The sequence below is a fragment of the Mytilus californianus genome, unplaced genomic scaffold, assembly GCF_021869535.1.
Source record: "Mytilus californianus isolate M0D057914Y unplaced genomic scaffold, xbMytCali1.0.p SCAF_4, whole genome shotgun sequence".
NCBI classification, from domain to species: Eukaryota; Metazoa; Mollusca; class Bivalvia; order Mytilida; family Mytilidae; genus Mytilus; species Mytilus californianus.
Genome location: NW_026262690.1, coordinates 83,367,932 through 83,393,681, shown reverse-complemented (window position 1 = coordinate 83,393,681; position 25,750 = coordinate 83,367,932). Strand labels below are relative to the sequence as shown.

The 25,750-nt window shown below is 31.9% G+C and overlaps 1 protein-coding gene across 4 annotated transcripts in view; it reads right to left on the bottom strand.

The window, feature by feature from the left end:
* LOC127738726 (1-phosphatidylinositol 4,5-bisphosphate phosphodiesterase beta-1-like) overlaps window positions 1-25,750 on the bottom strand; it is a 94,914-nt gene that overhangs the window by 6,975 nt on the left and 62,189 nt on the right. For 2 of the 4 annotated variants that reach the window (XM_052250063.1, XM_052250064.1), the window contains 17 exons: window positions 22,631-22,869; window positions 21,739-21,835; window positions 18,880-18,964; window positions 17,683-17,755; window positions 16,950-17,001; window positions 15,626-15,780; window positions 14,689-14,853; window positions 13,848-13,947; window positions 12,730-12,834; window positions 11,960-12,078; window positions 10,425-10,602; window positions 9,653-9,730; window positions 8,827-8,942; window positions 7,040-7,237; window positions 2,250-2,521; window positions 1,482-1,539; window positions 408-494 (listed from right to left, as the gene is read on the bottom strand). In XM_052250063.1, coding sequence (XP_052106023.1) covers window positions 408-494; window positions 1,482-1,539; window positions 2,250-2,521; window positions 7,040-7,237; window positions 8,827-8,942; window positions 9,653-9,730; window positions 10,425-10,602; window positions 11,960-12,078; window positions 12,730-12,834; window positions 13,848-13,947; window positions 14,689-14,853; window positions 15,626-15,780; window positions 16,950-17,001; window positions 17,683-17,755; window positions 18,880-18,964; window positions 21,739-21,835; window positions 22,631-22,869 — 2,177 coding nt within the window. Of the gene's footprint in view, window positions 1-407; window positions 495-1,481; window positions 1,540-2,249; window positions 2,522-6,906; window positions 6,919-7,039; window positions 7,238-8,826; window positions 8,943-9,652; window positions 9,731-10,424; window positions 10,603-11,464; window positions 11,554-11,959; window positions 12,079-12,729; window positions 12,835-13,847; window positions 13,948-14,688; window positions 14,854-15,625; window positions 15,781-16,949; window positions 17,002-17,682; window positions 17,756-18,879; window positions 18,965-21,738; window positions 21,836-22,630; window positions 22,870-25,750 lie in introns of all 4 variants that reach the window. The other 2 variants (XM_052250066.1, XM_052250065.1) reach the window with 2 other exon arrangements.

Below are 25,750 nucleotides of genomic sequence, written 5' to 3'. Positions count from 1 at the left end.
AGGTCTGTGCAAATCATAACAAATTCATAACAAAATGTCTATGAACCTTTTAGAATACTTGTGTAAAATTATCTTCAGAAACATTTGTAAGCAGCAAAAATACATAAAATAACAACTCAAGAAGGATACCACGCTTATCATTTAATACGCCAAAATGTTGAAAATATTTGTTTAATATTCCATATTTTACTGGTAAATGATCGTAGATTTTAATTGCAGTTAACTTTAGATACAGCCTGAGTTTAAAGTTTTAGACATGAATAACTTTGTCAAGCCTTTATAATATTTTACAAACTTGGTCAGAAGCTATGATTAAGAGATTTTTAAATTTTCCCCATAGATGGCCTTAGTATTTTTGATTCAGCATTTTCCTACAAACACCTTTATACACAGCCCATTCAACATACCTCTTCTTTTTCCCTTTCTAATTCTTGTCTAACTCTGCCTAAGATTGGTGTTAATTCTTCTTGCTTCGAATTTAATATTTCTTTCAACTGAAAAAAATAATGCCAACAAACAATTATCAAGCATGCCAACCATTTTGTTTTTTTTACCAAACAAGAGTTTTCAAATAATAAGTTAACAGGAAGTTACAAAAAGTAGAAAAAGTTTTCGATTGTACCTTTTTTAGTAACTTATTTCCCTCGACTTGTTCTATTAATGTCTTGTTAACTTAATTATGTTTCGATCATTTCATAACATCAAAAATGACCAATGCCATTTATGAAAGGCTACTGTAAATAGTCATTACTTTGTTTACAGGACAAGACATGCTTAAGCCTGATGTTAGGAACTAAATTTTGGTGATGAAATCCAGTAAATTATTGCAAAAAACTGCAGAGGGATTGATTTAAATTTTGACACCTTCATTTGTATGCATGCATTTTTTTTCAAACAAAGAATGTTAACTCTTACCATGTTATAATATTTTCAGAAAATGTCTAATTTTCGTTTATTTGCAAAAATATGCAAATTACATGCAAATGAGCTTTATCCTGCTGCTGATGCATATTGATTCCATTAAAGCTAAGATAGGTGATCACGGTATTTACAATATTATGGTCACCGCATGGTAAGGGTTAAAATAAGGTTAATTAAGGAATGTTCTTATTTTACTTGATATAAGCAAAGAGGAGACCAGTGTATTCGACAAGTAGAGTAACTACCAGTGATATTTGAAACTATAACCCTTAACAAATACTGAGGAAGAGTTTCTCTTCATGGATATGAATTTTCATGGTTTGTTAAAACACAATTGCTTTGTAGGTTACTTATTTTTAGTTTTAAGACCACACATTCAGACTCAACGGAAAAGGGTACAGAATTTCATAGCAGAAAAAAACAAGGATCCATGAAAATAGGTAAATTACATACAATTATACTTTACAAGTACATGTCTAATGCCATTTTTCAGTTTTTACCAGTAAATGGATAAATGCTCGGAAATAAATCCAAGAAAATTTGATTCAATATATTCTTACCTTTTCTATTTCATTAACAACCATTTTTATGTGTTTTGTTTGAGCTTCTCTTTTTGTTCTGTTGAAAAATAAATCAAACTTATATTGTCATGTTTTAAGATACAATTATTACAGTAATAAATTCTCATATATAAAAATGTACTAGTTGTTAGTTTCTCATTATGGAAGCCATATTTCAAATATTAAAAAACAATAAACAGATATCTTACTTTAAACATGTTTATAAAGATTTCTCTTGGTCATAATGGTATATAAACTAGGGACTCTAAAGAGTTGGTGTCGCTCACCTTGGTCTATGTGCATATTCAACAATAGACACTGTCCTAATGGCATATAAACTAGAGACTCTAAAGAGTTGGTGTCGCTCACCTTGGTCTATGTGCATATTCCCTTTGTGGTATGGAAACATGTGTTTTCAGAGAGATCCATACACCTTTCCACAAGTTATTGTCTGGAAACTAGAAAAATGCTTATTTGGGCCCCTTTTTGGCCCCTAATTCCTAAAATGTAAGATCTATAACCCCCAAAATCAATCCCAACCTTCCTTCTGTGGTTATAAACCTTGTGTTTAAATTTCATAGTTTTCTATTTACATTTACTAAAGTTATTGTCCAGAAACCAAATGTCTTTGGATGACACTGACGACGACGACGTGATACCAATATACGACCGCAAAATTTTTCGCGGTCGTATAAAAAACCCTTTTAACATTAAAAAAAAGATTAAGACATTTATCCACTTATGATTTAAACTTTTATATATACTAACCTTGACAATTCATTTTTGTCCTTGATGGTCTTGGCTAATCTTTTCATTTCTAATTTACTCCTGGTTTCCATTTCTTTCTTCAGTTCATCAGAATCCATTTCAAATGTTTCAATGATCTGCTCCACATGATTTTTATGGTTAATATCTAAAAGCATCTTCAATGTGTCATAGATAGGTGAATGATATTTCAAATGAATGTCTAACTCGGCTTTGAACTGGTCTTTACACATATCTACAAACAATTCTCCTTGTGTCTGTTTTAATTCTTTATGCTGTTCAGAAAAACAAAATAACAAAAGTATATCAACTATTTCATATCACAATGTATATAAAATATAAGGTTATAAAAAAATTACTGGTTCCTTATTCTAGCCCACCCTAATTTCTCAGACCAAGAAAATAGTTTATTTTGTTTTCTGGCTATTTTCTTTATACTTTGCCAGAATTGTTTACACAATAATGGAAAAAAACATAAAATGCGTATTAAAAATGACAGATTCTCTCTATGAATCCCAGATTAAATATGAATAACTAAACAATGACTAGCCACGAAGCACAGGATTGCATCATTATACAGAAATTACTACAATGTTGTAAGAGAGTGTGGATGGGGGTTTACAGAATAGAGAATAGTGGGCAAAAATATACAGAATAGAGAAAAATGGACCAAAAAAATAAAGAATAGAGAATAATGGGCAAAAAGTATAAAGAATAAAGAAAAATGGCCTGAAAAATTAAAGAATACAGAAATGAAGGACCTCCCATCCAGACACTCTTATAATGTCTGTGCATAGTTTCATTGATCTCAGGAATTAGTTTTAACACAGCAACTGAACATTATACTTTCACAGTCACAATTACAGTTTTTAGAACAAACCAACAAAAACTTTATACAATCTATAAGTTATATAACCTGTGTTTAAATAAATATATGTTAGTATAAGCTCTGGTTCTATACACTAGTAGACACAGCAAAAGTGAACACCTACATCAGGGTGAAACTAAATATCACTACTGTATAATTTTACTTAACCTCAGGGAGAAACTAAATATCACTACTGTATAATTTTACTTTACCTCAGGGAGAAACTAAATATCACTACTGAATAACTTAATTTCACCTTTTTTATATCAAATCTAATACAAGTCATATCAATTTCAATTTTACCTGTAGCAGATAGAGTGCTTACCCTTCCAGAGCACCTGAGTTTTACCTGTAGCCAATCCAGTGCTTACCCTTCCAGATTACCTGAGTTTTACCTGTAGCAGATCCAGTGCTTACCCTTCCAGAGCACCTGAGTTTTAACTGAAGCAGTTCCACTGCTTACCCTTCCAGAGCACCTGAGTTATACCTGTAGCCTATCCAGTGCTTACCCTTCCAGAGCACCTGAGTTTTACCTGAAGCAGATCCAGTGCTTACCCTTCCAGAGCACCTAAGTTTTACCTGTAGCATATCCAGTGCTTACCCTTCCAGAGCACCTAAATTTTACCTGTAGCATATCCAGTGCTTACCCTTCCAGAGCACCTGATTTTTTTAGGGTTGATATTCTCAATCTTTAGTTTTCTGTGTAGTGTTTGATATGCTAGTGTTTTGTCAGTTCCTACTATTGTTTTTCTTTTGATCATTGTTTTCTTCTCTCTCCAACTTAATGTTGTGATGGTGGTCCCATCGCATTTCCATACTTTTTTTTATCATTTATAAGTTTTTTCGCGTTTTTTTTATATAATAGAATCAAACCAATCTGGTGAATCAAATTGGGTTTTTTTTCAATTCTACCATTAATCTACAGAAGTTGACAGTTATGGTTGCAATGCCTGATATTTTTTAAGACATGTTTTCATAAAATCAAAATAAAACTAAAGACTTACAAGAAAACTGGTTGACAAGAATAAGTTTGGTTATATATTTACAATTTACAAACTTATATAGTATACATATATATATATATATATATATATATATATATATAAATATGCGGCAGAAAGATAGTATACAATAAAGTATGGTGATTTGTGTCAGAAAATATCAAATTTGTTTGTATGAGCTTTTGAAAATAATCTTTAAACCAAAATCTGTTTCCTGTTTTCTAACTGTTTAAATAAGGTATTTATTTGTTGACAATTTCTAAACATTGTTTTCATCCTATAATTTACAGTAGAACCATCTTTATTTCTTTTTATCACTAGAAGCTGTAATCATCATTACAAGAACCCCCATAACAAATTCGCAACAAAATGGAATACTAGTATGACATCGTTGTCTTAATCTGCTCAAAATTCCTGTTAGTTTGGAAATTAAGGATAGGCGCACTTTTAAACCTTTTTCAGATCTTCATGTGTATTCTTTTTACAATTAGAAGTATAAGTATTTAAACATATTTCTGTCGGAATAAAACGATGAAATATTGATTGATTGATGGTGTTTAACACCGCTTTCAGCACTATTGTGCTTTTTCGTGGCAGTCAATTTTTATTGGCAGAGGAAGCCATAGGGCAGAGGAGTACCACCAAACTTTAGTAGGAAAACTGATAATCCTAGTCAATTAAGATTTGAAGTTGAGCTCACCTGCCACTTTTGTGATTTGAACTCACAACCTCAAGTGTTGACAGGCCAGTGATACAGTAGTTCAACTACTGAGACCACTGGGCCATTGCCCCCCCCCCCCCCAAATGATGAAATAAAATGTATCATTGATATCTCCTCATATCTATTACAACCCAAACCATACATGTGTTAACAAGTCTTCTTGTAATGGTAAATTCAATTCAATTTTATGCTAGAACTTTTTAAACAATTGTTTGAAGCTAACCTTATCATTGCATAAGATAATGTAGAGAATGTTGGCTTAATTTAAAGTCATATGAAACAAGGTTATTGAAATTATTGAACCAATGCATGCATATATACTTAACGAAGCCTGTATGCACGTTTTTATATATTTACAATGTATTACTAATCTATAACATATTATCGACATATAATATTTTGTTAACTGATGTTGATCGCAAGCTAATTAACTTTTGAGATTGTTGACGAAGTTTACCGAATCGTGACATTGATAAATAATCAACACAGAGCATGTAGAGCTTATGACAAATAAATGAAGTGATAGAGCCATACTTTTTATTTTTTTTTAATTTTCCATTTGTTAATTAAACTTTTCCTTAACAGTTGTTAAATGGTTTTTTGTACTAAATTTGTTCTTTCAGAATCAGTTATTTCTATTTACCTTCCAGTGCACGTTTGTTTTCAGGTCTCGCAGTTAATACGTATACGGAAAAATATTGGCGAATTAGTGTACAGGAAGACAATAATTCCATAGCAGTACATTTAGGAAAATTTTAATGATATGTACAAGAAAGTTCATGTACACTTGTTTTATAGTAAGACTTAGCTATTCAAGTATATAAAACATATTCAACTTTTTTTTTTAAATTTGAAGTTTCATATGAGTTTAATACTGTCTACTTTATGCTTTTTTTTCATAAAACTTATTGCTGACACAAATTAGGGCAGCACAAAACCCATGTTATATCAAAGCAAGCATTTTTTTGTAACAGTTTCAATTTCAATTTGGCTCATTGTTTTTATTTCTCATTCTCTTAAAAATATTTTTGTCTTGCTTTCTTTTTTCAATCAAATAATTTCAATTAAAAAATCAAAATACATATGCATGCAAGACATTCTTTTATATGATGCATACAGAAGACAAAAAATGAAAGAATATTTTTGCTACATTCAAAAAATAGAAAAATCTGTCAGCTTCATTCAAAGAAATGAAAAATTCTGTCTGCTGCATTCAAAGAATCGAAAAGATCTGTCTGCTGCATTCAAAGAATTGAAATTATCTGTTGCCTGCATTCCGAAAAATGAAAAAAAGAAGTCCATCAGTATTCTGTGTCAAATACTCACAAATTTCAAGCATACAAAAAATTGTAATAAACCATTGAATACTGAATTAAAAAGCAGGGGGTATAATGGATAGATAGTATATACTAAAGAACAGAATAGATATACTATACAATATCTTGGATGATAATTTTACATTCTGAGTAAACTCTATATGATTCCCTTTCATGAACTAGATTGTGCATATCTATTCGACATAATGAATATGAAATAGCATAGACTATAACTGTATACCTGTCATTCAAATGTTAGTTTTGGTTGTCCCTTTGGTATCTTCCGTCTCTTTTTTACAAAGTGTCAGTACGATTGATTTTATTGTGAAATTTGACATGTATATCCCTAAAGTATAATTTTGACTCATCAGTGACCCTCCAAATTTCTATTGAAAACACATTTAGTTTTAAACCCATGACTGTGTACAATAAGGGCTGTAAAAGGTCACATTTTTCCCTTACATTTGTGCTTAAAATTTTTGATTTTCATTCATGTCTATACTTCGAGTTTAAAACAACTTATCAATATGGTGTATCATCCATTTCATTTTATCACTACTGATAACAACTAAGTATGCACCAATCTAAATTCATGAGGAAATCCTTGAAAGGTTATAATCAACTGTTATATCTGCTGCAGTAGGATAAAAATCGTCAAGCTAAATATAGGTTTATTTGCTAAAAAAAGCCAATCAAAAATCAGGTCAAAGATCAAATTTAGAAAGCTATCACCGTAGAACCTCTGGGTCATTACCTTGCCTTTACGCTGTAAAAGAAAACAAAACAAATTCAATTCCACATGCATATAACTACTTATACATATATATATATTATATATATAGCAACGACCTTCATACTCCTCCTCTAAAGGTCGTTACAAAGTTTACCTTATAATTATGTTCTTGAACAAGTTTACCATACTGTAAACGATTACTAGTTTCTGCTTCGTCCACAGAAGTGCCACGTCGTAATGCCTTCTTTACAGACTTGGCATGAGATTTTTCCATAGTATCCTTAGCTTTAACCTGTGATATCATTAATCGCTCCTCTTGTAACTCGTGTATTTCTTTCAAGTTTTGCCTGGCCTGTAAATAATATGCTTTTCATGATTATATTCCCTTTTTAATCCCTCCCCCACCCACCAGGTTTCAAAGGCATAGAAAATGACTAAAATGGAGTGTCCTATATTTTCAGGAATTAAACACTCTTTTCACCATTGCTAGTATCATATTAAGCCAATTTTTCATCATCATTTGTCAAACTAAATTTTTTAGCAGTTATTAGATTAGTATTGAAAAAAAAGTTATACCATATCCAATGTATGAAAAGTGTGAACTATAATGGCTATTATTCTAATTTTAATATGGGACACCGATAAGATCACACAAAAATACATCTTTTTCTTTCTCTTAAACTAATGATTTAAATTAGGTAGGAACTGTACGTAAAAATGTGTCTGTTTTTTTGGAATTTTGTTTTTTTGGCAACTGCACGACTCTCTCATGCTTAAAATGACAATAAAATTGTGGTACTGTGTTCAAATTTCAATTCAATAATAAATTTAAAGGATAAGGGAATACTTTTGATTTGGGGCAGTACTCCAATTTAAAAATTTTTTTCTCCTTACATCGGGCTCTGCAAAAAGTTTGCTAGCCACAGACCAATGAGACTGCTCAGTTTTGACTCCAAACATCTGCATGTAAGTTCATAAAACTTACACTAAAGACCCTAGATATCTTCAAAATCAATGGTTAAAAGATTACCAATGGAAAAATATCAAAGAAAATATAGGATTGACATCATTCATAAAACTCATCTACTGCGGTTTCAATATTATTCGTGGGATACCAATTTTTGTGGATTTCATTATTACAGGTGAACACGAAATAAAATCTTCAACGAATAACAAATTTCTTATAGTGTTTTATGCAGACTTTTGAAAAACCAAGAAATCAAATATCCACGAAAATGCAAGTTTTCCTCAATCCACGAAAATTGGTACCTACTAAAATAAATGAATCCACAATATTTACTCACGTCATCTCAGGTTTACATAGGATATTTACCTCTGCTCCAATAATCCAGGCATCATGCCAGTAGTAATAGTTCCAAGATCAACAAAGTCACAACTTATATATACATGTTATGATACAAATTTTACATTATAAATACACAGTACTTTCATATTTAAGTGATACAATATCCTATGGGTATTTGGGGTTTTCATTTTTAGAAGAAAAAAAATATCCTGTGCCATTTGCAGCATTTTACATTTTTCCTCATGCATTTATTAAATTTTATGCATTTTTCATGTAAAAAACATATCTTTGAAAAATAACTTCTGTGTTCAAAGTATGATATTTGAAAATTGGATAATTAAGATTATTAATTGTATAAAAAGATAAATTTATCTTTTAGACTTCCATGAGTCATAACCTGTCCAATTATTACAACCATTTATAACATTTAAAATAGGTTCAAATTCTAATACAGTCAGATAAATTCTGCTTCTTAAATTCATTTTCAATTATTATAACTTAAAATCTTGTAAGACAAAAAAAACTGATCTTTTGATAATAGCTGCATCCAGTAAATTTTTTTTAAATTTTCTTCTCTATACATGAAATCCTGTATTTCCACTTGCACTATAAAAATGATATGTTGTGGTACTAACCTTTTCATTTTTACGATTTAATGTCTCCAGTTCTTTATCTCGCTTGGCTGTGATTTTCAGGTAAGGCTTTAATGTCTTGAGTTTTTCTATAGAAGTAGGCTCTATTATGGATGGATCTGTAACATTGAACCGATAGATGAAACACAAAAAGACATACAAATATTGAAATAATATTCTGATGGTTACAATTAGCACATTTGGAAGCACCTGAGATCACCCCTGTTTTTTGGTGGGGTTGGTGTTGCTCTGTCTTTAGTGTTCTATGTTGTGTTTTGTAGATGGTTGTTTGTCTTCGACTTATGATATAGAAATAAGAAGGTATGGTATGATTGCCAATGAGACAACTCTCCACAAGAGACCAAATGACACAGAAATTAATGATACGTCACCGCACTGCCTTCAACAATGAGCAAAACCAATACTGCATATGAGTTTGAATATCCTTTTAGTATATTGCATTTAGCTTTCAGATTTTCTCTTCTTCATCATCCTTGTTAACATATTCATTTCCTTGAATTGATGATATAAACCTATAATATAAATTTCGTAAAAATCTGGCGAGACTTGTACACATGAGAGTGCTCGCAAGGCAATTTTCCATATAATTAATATTTCCAAGAGCATAACTCTTTTAAAAATATTTGATCGGCACTGATTTTTGAAGTCGTCAAAGACATTGCTGATATAAACCTATGATATAAGATTCACAAAAATCTGGCAAGAATTGTACTAGTGAGAGCGCTAACAAGACCAGACAGACAGACGGACGCCCGGTATTTCTATGTCCCCCGCAATGCATTGCACGTAAAGACAACAAAAGACTTACCATTGAGTTTACATTTGAACTGCAATCCATTCTCACTGTTTATGCTGGTCATTTGATGTATTGTGACACCTTCTCTTCCTGGAAAACAAGGAATACTATTGTTAGGGCTTACCACACAATCTTTTAGATCTGAATATCAGATATGATCTCAGTATGTTCATTGGAAAAAAGAATAATGGGGATATCAAAAAACTTGATTATTCAGAATTACTATTGTACTATCTGACTGTAGCTACCTACTGCTTCCATAGGAAACTGAGAAAACAGAACATGATGACACAGCAAGCAAAAACTCAATTTTTCTATTTGGTTATAATAAAGAGAGTCAAATGATCAGTAACAACGTAAAGCTGGATTATTTTTACATTTTAAATGGTTGCTTTGGACTATCTTTAGGCTTAGCAATCAACCTTAAAATTTAAAACATTTCAGAAAAAAAAATAAAAACTTGATCTGCTGTTTGAAAACAAAAAGAAAATATATTAAATAAAACAATGTCAAATAGGTCCTAAAGCAAATCTCGTACTAAAAATTTGTTATCCGAGGTAAATCTCCCATTTTGAAAATATAAGTCTCATAAGGTAATATTCTTCACTTAATTATTTCAATGACTTTTTCATACAGTACTAAAAAATAAGTAAAGAATTCAGCCAATTTGAAAAAAAAAAGTTCTCATAAATTTTTTTTTTTTAATAATAACATGCAAAATTGTTTTTTTTCAAATTGAAAACAAATTAGGTGCAGCCTTAAACATAACAAAATATACTGGTACCTGTACTTCCCTCACTGTTTATACTGATTTTGGTTGACACTTGCTGATGTTCACCACCACTGATACGTTTTGCTGTTGGTTCTTTTTTAACAGGGCTAGAATTTGTGACGACTTTGGTTGGTGACGAGGCATTTCCATTTGACTTTACAACTTCTTCTTTTTCTTCATCATTTGACCCCTATTCAATATTTATACACATCTTATTAACTACAGTTCTTGTTCTACATAAATTTAATTGTATTACTTTAATATAAGAATTTATATCCACAAATTCCGTACTTGTGTACCCATAGGAAGTTAAATACTAAATTCTACATTATTTCAGTACACAGAGAGTTATGGTTTTGACAAGATATCCAAAAACTGTTTAGAATTTTTTTCACAATCTGTCATTGAAGTGGACCACAAATTTATCCTGTACATGTCAAATGGAACTCATTCAAATATTTAAAACTACCTTACAATTAGGTATCAAATTTTATTATTTGAGTACGCAGGTCATGATTCTGTGAAGCAAGTTTCAATTCTCATTTCAGATGATTTTGAACATGCTCAAACAAGAGAAGGCACACTTACAGATAATGATACAACTTAACTTATATGAAAGTGTGTACCAGTACAGATCTGTACATCAGGTGTATATGTTAGAGTATATAATTACATTACAATTGACTAGCAATACAAAATTTGAAAGTATTCAACTGTAGTAAGAAATCGATGAATTTTAAATACTATTAGTAAATACCATAGTGAATAAAGAAACAATATAACATAGAATACAATACCATATATCTATATATTTTCAAATCTGGTTTTGTTTTCCTTTCAGGGCCTTCAAAGGGCCAGTCAAAATTTTGCTGTGTTCAGAGCTTTTGTACAATGCAGTTAAATGGATAGTGAGGAAATATTTGTGTTAGATAAATTTTGCTGCAAGTTGTCTTCAAAAAAAAAAAGTGAAAATTTGTCACACACGAAAATTTCCCAAATATACATTATTCAAATTTATTCATTTCAATATAACAGATCATGTGATAACCTACCTCGTCCAATTCAAATATCGCCAGTTGTTTAGTATGTCTATCGAGTTCTGACAAGTAAGCAATAGGATTTATTAAAGCTGCTGCCAGTACTGTAAAAATTGAAAATAAGATTTTCATGCTCATTCCAAATTCAGATATATGATGTACTGTGGATTCATGGGTACCAATGTTCAGGGACTGAGGAAAAGTCATGTTTTCCTGGACACTTGATTTCATGGATTTGCCAAGGTCTGCTGCATACAAGCTTCTATAAAATTAATACTTCATTGAACATCTTAATGCGTTGTTTTCCTCTACCCAAAAAATCCACGAAAATTGGTACCCCACGATTATTATTGAATCCACAGTATCTTGAATGTCAGAAAGTATCATGTAGAAAAAGGTAATGCAAAAGATTTTACAGGAAAATAAAGGAAATTTGCATCAAAAGTTTAATGACTCTTTCATACACATGCTGTAGTGAGATTGAGAAAGAGGAGGAATACTATCACTTACTATAATGTCATCATCTAGGTATCTTGATAACATTTTTGTCCTATTGGTTTTTTTGGATTTAAGCCTTGTGATTGGTGGCGGTGTCTTTGATAAAGGATTGGTAATCCGCATTGCAAAGGCTAAAATACCAGTCAAAACATTTCTCAGTACATTCATAGACAATATACAGAATCTAATTCAATGGATTTCACAAACAATTCAAGATTTTAGAGAATAATTGGCTACATTCTGGGACACTAGGTGTCATGTATAGACTCTCCATCCAATGATATGACATTTAGCTATTCAATATGATTATGTTTTCCTAATTTTTTATTAAATTTGAGCCTTAATGAATGAAACTGTCAATAGCAGAAAAACACAATGACTGTTGAAAAACCATATCTTTTGTGATCTAACGGGATCTTTCTGCAAGAAATCTTCTTGCATGGAAATTTTTGTTTATCGCTGTCATAATATGTAAATCAAAGAATGGCCAGGGCAACAAATAATATACCAAGTACCAGTTATAATGCTCCACAAGCTTCCATGAATTCAAAATACTTTACATCTGCTATCAACCTTATCAAAAACTGAATTTTTCGCATGGAAACAGGTCTTTTCATCAAAATTCATTTCATCTCAATGTGAAAGACTTTGCTTTCACCCTATTTTGTGATAAATAAACAGACAGACCGAATGGACAAAAATGGCCCCCCAAAATAACAAGCTAAAAACAGTCAAATAAAACAAATATATCTTATGTACGGATATCAAGGGAAATAACTTACATTCCATATCATCAGGAACAAAATCTTTCACACAAATATGTACGAATAATGTTTGCAAATTCAATGGTAAATTAAACTCATTCCTAAGTGGTATATGTCGGTAACCTGCAAAACAAATAAATTCAGTTAAAAATTTTTTTTACATACTTAATTAAAATGTTTAGTATTGTATTGCTCGCTAGACCCACTAATGGAAAAATTAATATCTCTGATAGCAATTATACTAATGTAAAGAGGAAACCCAATTAATTTTTTATATTTTCTCTCAGTTGGTTAAATATGTTCTGATTTTAATAAAATGTTTAGCTATCAAAAAGTCATAAACCTAAGAATCCTTCATACTTTTATTTTTATCTGAGTTTCCCAGGCAATTTTCATCACAACAATTATCAGTATGTAAAAAAGCCATTATTGTCTCTAATGGTTAGAAAACGTATTTTAGATTTGAAGGTTTCTGTTATTATTGGTTACAATCAACTATTAGATTTTATGGGCGCAGCCATTTTATGAAGATAACATGGTATTCAGAATTAAAAGCATGGCTAATCCTGATTGGTCGATATGCGCACCCATTATTTTTTATTATTAGAGACTTCGTGCACTCTTCATTATACCAAGGGCAAAATAATAATTTTTCCTTAGCCCTAACGGAACTGAGATTTCTTTTCAACGCTAGGATGAGACATGTGTTTTTAAGTGCAAAATTGAAAGGCAAGGGAGACAAGTACAAATTACGTTAAGAAAAGCAACAGGAACCTATATTTTTTGGACCAAAAAATACTGTCTGAAAATTTTCTTTAATTCTAGCAAGGTTTCGTTAAAAAAATTAACTTTCTAAAGTCTGTATCTCGAAAAAGGCTATCATCGTCGCCTATGGAGAAATTAATTGTTTATTGCAATCTATAGGCATATCAAAATTAAAAGCAACATTCCCTTAAATATTTGAATTAATCAACCGGACAAGAAAAACTTATACATTTCAAATGTTACTCAACACATTAGGGATACTTTTCTTTTAACTTTAAATAGCATTCTAATAGTTTCTAAATTGCTAAAAAGGACAGCAAAATGTAGTTTTTTTCCAGATTACACAGAAATAATCACAAAAATGGGACTACCTGGTCTTAAACCTTGTACAGTTAACACTCGGTGTCCCAACATTTTTCCATTCTCTTCATAAACGGCAAAACGTATCACAGCTAAATTTGGTAAGACAACCTGAAAATTAAGAAAAAATATACAGCTCAGAATTAAGCTTTTTAGAGTATTCAGATAGACAGTATAAAATACTCTGTTCAATAATGTTAACAGGACCAAATTTACATCACCAGCTGCCCATTTCGACAGATAATGTCTGTTCTGTGATGCTCAAGACCAAAATCTTTGGAAGTTCAAAACCTGATTCAAATGTTTATGAGTTGATATTACACAACAGGACCAAAATTATAGCAAAACCTGGACAAGGAGTCAGAGCTACATTTTTTGTATGCAAGAAAGAGAAACATTCCTCAATTGTAAATGATTTTATAAAGTTTTATCACTGCAAATTTTATGTATCTAAGAAAATAACAATACAACTTTCTTTCATTAAAAAATTTTTTTCAAAAGAAATTTTAAAGAAAAAAAATTTGGAAACAAGAATGTGTCCATAGTACACAGATGCCCCACTCGCACTATCATTTTCTATGTTCAGTGGACCGTGAAATTGGGGTCAAAACACTAATTTGGCATTAAAATTAGAAAGATAATATCATAGGGAACATGACTGTGTACTAAGTTTCAAGTTGATAAGACTTCAACTTCATCAAAAACTTTAACCTGAAAGTGGACAGACGGATGGACGAACGAACGGATGCACAGACTGAAAAACATAATACCCCTAGGTGGGGCATAAAAAGATGAAGTCATTTCTGTCTTAAAAGTCAGAATATCTAACCTGTGAACTATGTTTTTACTTACTTTTTTAAATATAAAAGGGTCTTCATCATACACAGGATTAATTCCGTTATTCATGACAGTTTTTGTTTTATATTTTTTCCTGACAGTATCTGTAGGTAAACCATACATATCTACTTCTACATATGTATTTATCTTTTTGTCTGATAACATCTGACCTGATATGACCTACAATGAAAATTTTCATTTACAGTAAATTCATTATTATTTGTGGAATATGTGTAATTTTACATGGATTTTCTATGATGGCTATTCCATGAATTAAATATTCAACGATTAGCAATGTATACAAATTTTCTAAAGGCTTGTATGCAGAGATTTGACAAAATCTTGTAATTAGATATCTACTAAATTACAATTTTTCCCCAATACTTTATATGTGCAAAAATAACTTGTAAATTTATATATATTTTTTTTTGTTATATCTGAAATAAAATTGGTTAGTTTGTGTGTTCTTGAAATAAATATTTCAGACTTTGCATACAGCAAATCAAATGAAAATTTATCCTGTTGGCTGATGGTCAATCTGAATACAAAATACTTGAAAACTGTTTTTTATGGAATAATATAAATTCTACATTTCAACTGTATTTCTATAGCAAATGATGGCTAACTGACAATAACTAAAACTTCCTTACAAAGTTGACATGCAAACTTTTGTTGAACATACAATAATAGTACAGCTCTAAAAGATAACAAAAAATTATCTTTACAGAAACTATTATTCAACAGCTGAAAATTTACCTTACAGAAACTGTTCCTAATACAATATCATCCAACATCTAAAATTTACCTTAACATAAACTGTTCCTCTTACAATATCTTCCAACATCTAAAATTGACCTTAGACAAGCTGTTCCTTATTCAATATCATCCACCATCTAAAATTTACCTTACAGAAAATGTTCCTGATACAATATCATTAACATCTAAAACTTACCTTAACATAAACTGTTCCAGCCACAATACCATCCACAGTGGATTCAGCAAATGGATCAAACCTTCTATCATTTCGTCTCATAAAATCTGGTTTTAATACATATCCTGACCTATTATTGTATTCAAATATTCCCTGGTTCAATTGCATTGCTAAATCTGTAAAAAGATATATTTTTATACATTCATCAAAGAAGAACAAATAAACTGTTGACACAGAGATTCAGTCTCGCCTTTTTGTTATTTTGAAAGTAAAATGCAATTGTTGAAATCAAAATAGCAATACTTTTAAAATGTATGATATGCAAAATATTCAAAGTCAATGAACCATGACTGAAGGTACAGGGCCAAACAATTTCCATGGAAATGAGATGTGCCAATGCCAATACATATGCATACCAAATATCATTGACCTACCACTAGTGGTTCCCCGTAAACTGAACTTATCACAAACTAAAACATGTAAACTAAGCAAAAGTTTCAAAGTCGATAGACCATGACTGAGGGGGCGGGCCAAATAATCTCCATGGAAATGAGATGTGCCAGTGCTAATACACCATGTGACATAGTGCCATAACAAACTGTGTTTTTCGTGGTTGTTTGTCAATGTTTGATTTTTTCGGCATTGTCTTTTGTTATTGACAAGACAGTGTGGTATGTTTAACTGTCCAATATTTTTTTTCAATAAACATTCCATGAGGAATAATAATTACCAATATTCATGCAGTACCAATTTACTGTATGATAAGTTCTTTTCAAATAACGAGATCACCAGGTTTACAACTATTAATTTTCTACCCACATCTAAATAGTGCAATACCACTATACAACAAGAATGCATATATTGTCCTGTTAATCATACCCCAACTCGTAAATGAAAGTATTGAATAAAAGAAGTAGGTGTGTGGTTGATTCTAAAACTGCACACTTACAATCACCACTGTTGAGTTGCTGACCAAATTTTAAGTCATTCTGTTTAGCAGTATTGGAGAAATATGTGACAAAATTTTTAAGTTCATTCGACAGGAAATATTTAAAGTATATGCAAACAAGAAGCAGGTATAGAAAATTGCAGTCTATGATAATTTATACTAAACTAAAATATCTAACATTCCACTCTCAGATTTATTCCAAACTGAAAGTCAAAATTTGGAGAAGAAAATTTCAAAATAGTTTCAAAAAGGTTTTTTGTATCGTAAATTACACAAAATAAAATATAAAACTATGTTTCCTGCCTATGGAGATGAAAAGATTTCTTTTCTAGCTGTTTCAGGTTAATTGTTTTTTCGTTTTATTTTTACTATGCATACGCTACACTAAACACATACCTAAGGTCTGGAAGTTGAGGGCTACCATTTGACAACCTGCATTCCAAAATATCTGAAATGGTCAATTTATCTTGGTTTATGTGATCTAAAATCGTTCAGACAGAACACAAATGAGTAATGTTGGCAAAATACAAACAGATGAAATAGAAATTGCATGTCATTTTCATAATGTTAAGTGTTAATTGTAAATATTTTGTGGCTACAGAATGCTTTGATTCTTTCTTTCCAAAATACATATCCAACTGCTTGTAAAAGTTTAAAAACATATCTAGTGCTGTTATCTTTGAATAGTAGAAAACCAACTTAATTTCATGATCAATTTATTTTGGAGACTAGAACAGTAACGCATAAATAAATCGTCAAAAATATGTAAAACTGTACTCTTATGTTAATACTTCATAAAAATTAGAAAATTGTGAATATAAATCGCTGCAAAGTCAGCTAGAAAGGGATAAGCACAAAATACTTATCTGCCAAAATAAGTTAGTTTACAGTACCGTGATTTCAATACAAATGTACGTTTGTTTTCATTTTCTTTCTTTTCGGCCATGATATTGTTTTTTTCTTCAACTGTCTCTATGGTATTTTCTTGGATTTTTTTTTACCAAGACCATTTTGCCATCGAAATAGGATTTTAATTTGTTTACCTTATCAGAGTAACTGTCTTAAAATGATGTCATTTAAAACAAAAACAAGGCTTTAAAGTCCATGTACTAACATATATCAAACTTACCTGAGGTAAAAAGTTACTGGAGTCTACTCTTGTTCCACGTGGATAAATTCTACTTAACTGACGTTTGTTGTAACTAGCACACAGTTAAGGAAAACTAATACTTTCATAAAGGCTCTTCCATTAAAACATACATGTGACCAAGTGAAGGCACTTGGAAATCTCAACTATGAATGGGTGTCAAATATGTTTTGAACAGTGAAAATATAAGTGTCAGAAATTCTAAAATTGCCTATATAGGCAGTTACCCATTTTCAAAGTGCCTTCCCTGGGTACCATATATGTTTGAATGGAACATAAATTAATATATTAATGTACTGCATCCAATTTTCCGTTAGGTACCTTTAAACAAGTTTGTTGGTGCCTTTTTTTATAATTTTATTACTATTATCAAATGTTTGCCTTAAGGATGCTCAACATTATCATTCTTGTTAATCAAATACTTGTTTTTTAACATTAGCATTTACAATTATCATATGATTGTGTTGATAATGTTAACATAAGCATTACAATTATCAAATGGTGGTCTTAATAATGTTAACATCAGCATTACAATTATCAAATGGTTTTGTTAATAATGTTAATTACAATTATCGAAAGGTTGTGTTAATAATGTTAACATCAGCATTACAATTATCAAATGGTTTTTTAATAATGTTAACATCAGCATTACAATTATCAAATGGTTGTGTTAATGATGTTAACATCAGCATTACATTCTCAATTGTGGTATTGATGCTAAACATCAGCATTACAACAATCAAACTGATGTGCTGATGATGGTAATATCATCATTAAAATTATTGAATGATTCTGTTATCAAATTATGTAAAAAGTTGAAGTAAGTGAGTAACACAGATTAAAATTAATGGTGTCACTGTTAAATAAGATGCAAACAATTTTTTTTCTTAGGGTCACAGTTAGTGAAAATGGCATTACTCCATCCATCACTGTTTATAGCAACAAGTAATGAAAATTCAGCATTGATACATGATTAGTAGCAATCTTTCATCACATTTATTTTTAGAGGCCTTTATATGTTACACCAGATTTTCTGTGATTTTAAGTTTAAAGTTTAGAGAGGTTTGTCTCAGCATACCCAAAATTTCAACATCTTGTGTATTCTTTCTGTAATGCAAAAAAATATTTCTATGGATTCAAATGCATTGTAACAACAGCTTTGTTCTGTAAAAAGGATACTTGACAAACTCTACAGGGTTTTCTTTCAGTAAACTGGTGGCTTGAGTTTCCACAAATGATGATATCTCATAACTCTTTTGTTTCTCTGGAAAAATAGTTTTGAAATAACACACATATAAACAGAACAAAACATCTAAAAACACAGTAAACAAGAAGGAAAATATTCAATATATAAACGACATGTTACCTTTAAGATTTTTATAATAGTGTGAAGCACTTTCCAAGAACTGATTTTTATACATGTACAATGTAGTAGTATGCTTATTTATTTACCATTTTTAGCCCACTGATAGAGAAAACTAGAGGCTCTCAAGAGCCTGTGTCCCTCACCTGTATTTACTGATGCTTTGGAAATCATGTAAAATAAGGTTAAAATCATAATTAATAGTATTAGATATTAGATATTATAATGATATCTAAGATAATAACAAACTAGAGGCTCTCAAGAGCCTGTGTCGCTCACCTGTATTTACTGATGCTTTGGAAATCATGTAAAATAAGGTTAAAATCATAATTAATAGTATTAGATATTAGATATTATAATGATATCTAAGATAATAACAAAAAACTACAAAATTTTTGTAAAATTACTAACTCAGGGGCAGCAACCCAACAACAGTTTGTCGGATTCGTCTGAAAATTTCAGGGCAGATAAATCAAAATCTGATGAACATTTTTGCCACCTGTCAGATTTGCTCTAAATGCTTTAGTTTCAGAGATATAAACCAAAAACTGCATTTTACCCCTATGTTCTATTTTTAACCAAGTCGGCCATGATGGTTGGAAGGCGGGGTCATCGGACAAATTTTTTAAACTAGATACCCTCATAATGATTATGGCAAGGTATGGTTAAATTTGTCTCAGTAGTTTCAGAGAAGAAGATTTTTGTAAAAGATTACATAAATTTACAAAAAATTGTTAAAAATTGACTATTAAGGGCAATAACTCCTAAAGGGGTCGACTGACAATTTTGGTCATGACAACTTATTTGTAGATCTTACTTTGCTGAACATTATTGCTGTTTACAGTTCATCTCTATCTATAATAATATTCAAGATAATAACCAAAAACTGCAAAATTTCCTTAAAATTACCAATTCAGGGGCAGCAACCCAACAACAGGTTGTCAGATTTGTCTGAAAATTTCAGGGCAGATAGATCTTGACCTAATAATCAGTTTTACCCATGTCATATTTACTCTAAATGCTTTGGTTTCAGAGATATAAGCCAAAATCTACATTTTACCCTTATGTTCTATTTTTAGCCATGGCGGCCATCTTGGTTGGTTGGCGGGGTCATCGGACACATTTTTTAAACTAGATACCCTAATGATGATTGTGGCCAAGTTTGATTAAATTTGGCCCAGTGGTTTCAGAGGAGAAGATTTTTGTAAAAAGCTAACGACGACGGACGACGGACGCCAAGTGATGAGAAAAGCTCACTTGGCCCTGTGGGCCAGGTGAGCTAAAAACTGCAAAATTTCTGTAAAATTACTAACTCAGGGGCAGCAATCCAACAACAGGTTGTCAGATTCGTTTGAAAATTTCAGGGCAGATAAATCTAATTCTGATGAACATTTTTGCCACCTGTCAGATTTGCTCTAAATGCTTTAGTTTCAGAGATATAAACCAAAAACTGCATTTTACCCCTATGTTCTATTTTTAACCATGTCGGCCATGATGGTTGGAAGTTGGGGTCATCGGACAAATTTTTTAAACTAGATACCCTAATAATGATTATGGCCAAGTATGGTTAAATTTGTCTCAGTAGTTTCAGAGAAGATTTTTGTAAAAGATTACAAAAAATTACGAAAAATTGTTAAAAATTGACTATAAAGGGCAATAACTCCTAAAGGGGTCGACTGACAATTTTGGTCATGACGACTTATTTGTAGATCTTACTTTGCTGAACATTATCGCTGTTTACAGTTTATCTCTATCTATAATAATATTCAAGATAATAACCAAAAACTGCAAAATTTCCTTAAAATTACCAATGCAGGGGCAGCAACCCAAAAACGGATTGTCAGATTTGTCTGAAAATTTCAGGGCAGATAGATCTTGACCTGATAATCAGTTTAATCTATGTCAGATTTACCCTAAATGCTTTGGTTTCAGAGATATAAGCCAAAATCTACATTTTACCCCTATTTTCTTTTTTTAGCCATGGTGGCAATCTTGGTTGGTTGGCCGGGTCACCGGACACATTTTTTAAACTAGATACCCCAATGATGATTGTGGCCAAGTTTGGTTAAATTTGGCCCAGTAGTTTCAGAGGAGAAGATTTTTGTAAAAGTTAACGGACAACAGACGACGACGACGGAAGCCAAGTGATGAGAAAAGCTCACTTGGCCCTTTGGGCCAGGTGAGCTAAAAAGGAGGAGGGTTGAGATCTCAAAAATCCAGTCAAAGACAGACACGTAAATGTGCCTGTCCCAAGCCAGGAATCTTGTCAGTGGTTGACTCGTCATATATTAATGTTTTTTTTTTAATAATTTGATGTTGATGGCGGATCTTTTAACATTTTGGTTGAATTAATTCACAACTTTTAATTTTAGACTCAGGACGATTTAGATCTATACATGTTGTATATACACGTCTTTTGTCGAAGACTTTATGTTGACCTCTAGATGTCTTTTGGTTATTTGTGCCATTGGGTTGCTGTCTTATTGACATATGCCTCATGTCTCTAACAGCCATATATTCCAATTTTTCAATGATTTATAACTCTACAAAATATGAAACTACAAGTAAAAGCAAATTTATCCTAAACCTACTGTTGTCCATTCATAAATGTACTTTCATAGTACATTCGATATTGATATGAGATTTTTTTTTAAATATTTATAATGTCTACTCACTTTCTGACGTATCAAATGAGTGGAAATGAACAGGCTGTATGTAATTAACAAGTTCTGACATTTCTAATCCTGCTTCAGCTTCTCTACCTGCTGTACCCTACAGTAAAAAAAAAAGTTAAAATTTAAATATATATTCACAAAAAATTAAAAAGTTAGGATTTGATTAGCATATGACTGTGCTACAGAAATATAAATTAATTTCCTCGGACTAATCTTCTGGTTAAAATTTATTACTTAACCCATATTTATCTTATTTTCTGTCCATCAAAACTCAGTAAATGTTGTTTTTTTTTTAACTTGTTGAATATATGAGTTGTGATAATACTGTACTGATGCAAGGGCAATAGAAGTAGTGATGCCACAAGAATGAGAAATATGGCAGCTGCCAATGAATGGCTTTCTGGTATTCTTTTAACAGGGAGAAATATTTTATTACTTTTATTTTACTTCATTTTTATGTTATTCTGTATAACATCATTATTTGGTTTCCTTTTCCTTTAATGATTCAAGACATTTCAAACAATTTGGTAAAATGGTGCTTGAGGCCAAGAGTGTGAGAGACCAATTGCCTGCTTGATGGACAGACAGATAAACAGATGTATACGAGAACCCCCTTTATATCTCTGTTTATATTTAACGACACATAAAAACAAACTCAGCAAATATTAATTTGGATATGTTCTTGTACAGATACCTGTAGCTGTCGAAGATTTGTCATGTGTGCATAATAATTGCAAATATCACAACAATTGTCTTGATGAACACTTAAAACTTGTTGACAAATAAATTTCTTACCCTTCATAACTTATTTGAACTGTCTAATTATAAAAGGAAGCTGTTAAAATATACAGATAAATAAAACAGAACAGCTCAGTCTTCTCAGTCAACTCACCTTTTCTACCCGATATGTTTCAGTTTTTCCTTCAGTTTTTTCTCCTTCTTCATCAGAATCATATTCACTATGGTCTGTATCAGACTCCTCCTCAATAGGTCCAATAAATTCATTATTATCTTGGTCTGGACTTTCTACACTATTTTCTGGACTCAGACTTGAGTTCCGTCGTCGTTCTTTTTCTTCTCCCCCTTCATATTTAGTTGTACTGTTCTGTTTGGTCACACGTTCACGTTGTGCTAAAATATTATCAGAAATAGTAAAATACAACTAGATTTAGTTACTACATTCTGAGAATTTTGTATGGTACATGTACAAGAAAACCACTAGTGAGAGGACCATGAAATATATGTTTTTATATGTGCACTCGACTCCAATCTTAATTGACTAGGATTGTCAGTTTTCCTATCGAAGGTCGGTGGTTTTCTCCGGGCACTCCGGCTTCCTCCACCAATAAAAACTGGACGCCACGAAATAGCCCAAAAGCGGTGCATAAAAGTGGCGTTAAAACACCAAAAATCACGACAATTTTCAATCTCAAACTCCTTGACTAAGATGGGTTTTTCTCAATTGAGAAAATTGAGAATGTAATGATGTCATTAACCCAACATCACAGAGAATAGTGATAAACAGATTATCAAACGGTCTGTGAAAGATGAGGAATTTTTTCCACCACGACTCATTCTGATGCCAAGAAAGCCTTCTTCTTTTTATGAATAATCGATAATCCATAAATAAATGCCTTCAAACAAACAGTAACGAAAAAAAACAAAAAAAAAACAACAGGGACATACAATTTTGTTCTTCTGAATAAATAACATTGCTTTATATTCAATGTGTACTTCAGATCACAAAATCAGTACTTATGACTTTCTTTACCTTTTCTTCCACAAAATAAAATCAAATAAAATGATTTTTCAAGAAATGGTAAATGGTACGACCATAAAATGAATAAGGATTCAAAGAAGACATGTTTAAAACAGTTACACTTCCAGGCTAAGAACTAACAAATTAAATGTTGGAAAGTGTTAACAAAAACAATCAAATGCTCCGATGGGCGCAGCCTTATACGACCGCAGAGGTCGAACCCAGAACAGTTGGGGCAAGTATGGACACAACATTCAAGCTTGATACAGCACTGAATTTGAATTGTGATTAAATATTTGACACAGCATAGGTTTCTGACACAGAATGAATGTGGTCTAAGAACTTAAATTTTTTTAATTTACCTATTCAAACCATTTCATTATCATTTGCTTTTATATATAAATCAGAAATAACCAATTTAAAATGGAAAATTGTAAAGAAAAAAAAGAAAACTAGAGGCTCTCAAGAGCCTGTGTCGCTCACCTGATTCTACTTTGGTTTTGGAAATCATGTAAAAATAGATTAAAATCATAACAGATACCCTAATAATGAGTGAGGCCAAATTTGGTTTAATATTGGTCCTGTAATTTAATAAAAAATCCTGGTGGCCATCTTGAACAGTAAATCGGCAACAAAGTAGCAACACTTAATCAGCACCTCATAAGAAACATTTATGCCATGTTTTGGTTTCATTCCATTCAGTGCACCTCTAGAAGAAGCATTTGTATGTATTTCCCATAGGGTCTTATGTTAAAGGAAGTCCCCCTATTGGCGGCCATCATGGATGAAGGATCAGCTTCAAAGTAACAAAACTTAGTCAGCACCTCATAAGGAACATTCATGCCATGTTTGGTTTCAATCCATTCAGTATGTGGTTCTCTAAAAGAAGACATTTGTATGTATCATCCATAGGGTCCTTTGTTAAACATTGTCCCCATCTGGCAGCCATCATGGATGAAGGATCAGCTTCAAAGTAACAACACTTGGTCAGCACCTCAAAAGGAACATGCATGCCATGTTTGGTTTCATTCCATTCAATGGTTCTCTAAAAGAAAACATTTGTACGTATTTCTCATAGGGTCCTTTGTTAAACTAAGTCCTCCGCTGGCGGCCATCTTAGATTATGGATCGGCTTCATAGTAACAACACTTGGTCAGCACCTCATAAGGAACATTCATGCCATGTTTGGTTTCATTGCATTCAGTGGTTCTCTAAAAGAAGACATTTGTATGTATTTCCCATAGGGTCCTATGTTAAACTAAGTCCCCCGCTGGCTGCCATCTTGGATGATGGATCAGCTTCAAAGTAACAACACTTGGTCAGCACCTCATAAGGAACATTCATGCCATGTTTGGTTTCATTGCATTCAGTGGTTCTCTAAAAGAAGACATTTGAATGTGTTTCCTATAGGGTCCTATGTTAAACTAAGTCCCCCGCTGGCTGCCATCTTGGATGATGGATCAGCTTCAAAGTAACAACACTTGGTCAGCACCTCATAAGGAACATTCATGCCATGTTTGGTTTCATTCCATTCAGTGGTTCTCTAAAAGAAGACATCTGTATGTATTTCCCATAGGGTGGTATGTTAAACTAAGTCCCCCGCTGGCGGCCATCTTGGATTATGGATCGGCTTCAAAGTAACAACACTCGGTCAGCACCTCATAAGAAACATTCATGCAATGTTTGTTTTCATTCCATTCAGTGGTTCTCTAAAAGAAGACATTTGTATGTATTTCCCATAGGGTCCTATGTTAAACTAAGTCCCCCGCTGGCGGCCATCTTGGATTATGGATCGGCTTCAAAGTAACAACACTCAGTCAGCACCTCATAAGGAACATTCATACCATGTTTGGTTTTATTCCATTCAGTGGTTCTCTAAAAGAAGACATTTGTATGTATTTCCCATAGGGTCCTTTGTTAAACTAAGTCCCCCGCTGGCAGCCATCTTGGATTATGGATCGGCTTCAAAGTAACAACACTCGGTCAGCACCTCATAAGGAACATTCATACCATGTTTGGTTTCATTCCGTTCAGTGGTTCTATAAAAGAAGACATTTGTATGTATTTCCCATAGGGTCCTATGTTAAACTAAGTCCCTCACTGGCGGCCATTTTGGATGATGGAACAGCTACAAAATAACAACACTTGGTCAGCACCTTGTAAGGAACATTCATGCTATGTTTTGTTACATTCCATTCAGTGGTTCTCTAAAAGAAGTCATTTGTATGCATTTCCCATAGGGTCCTATGTTAA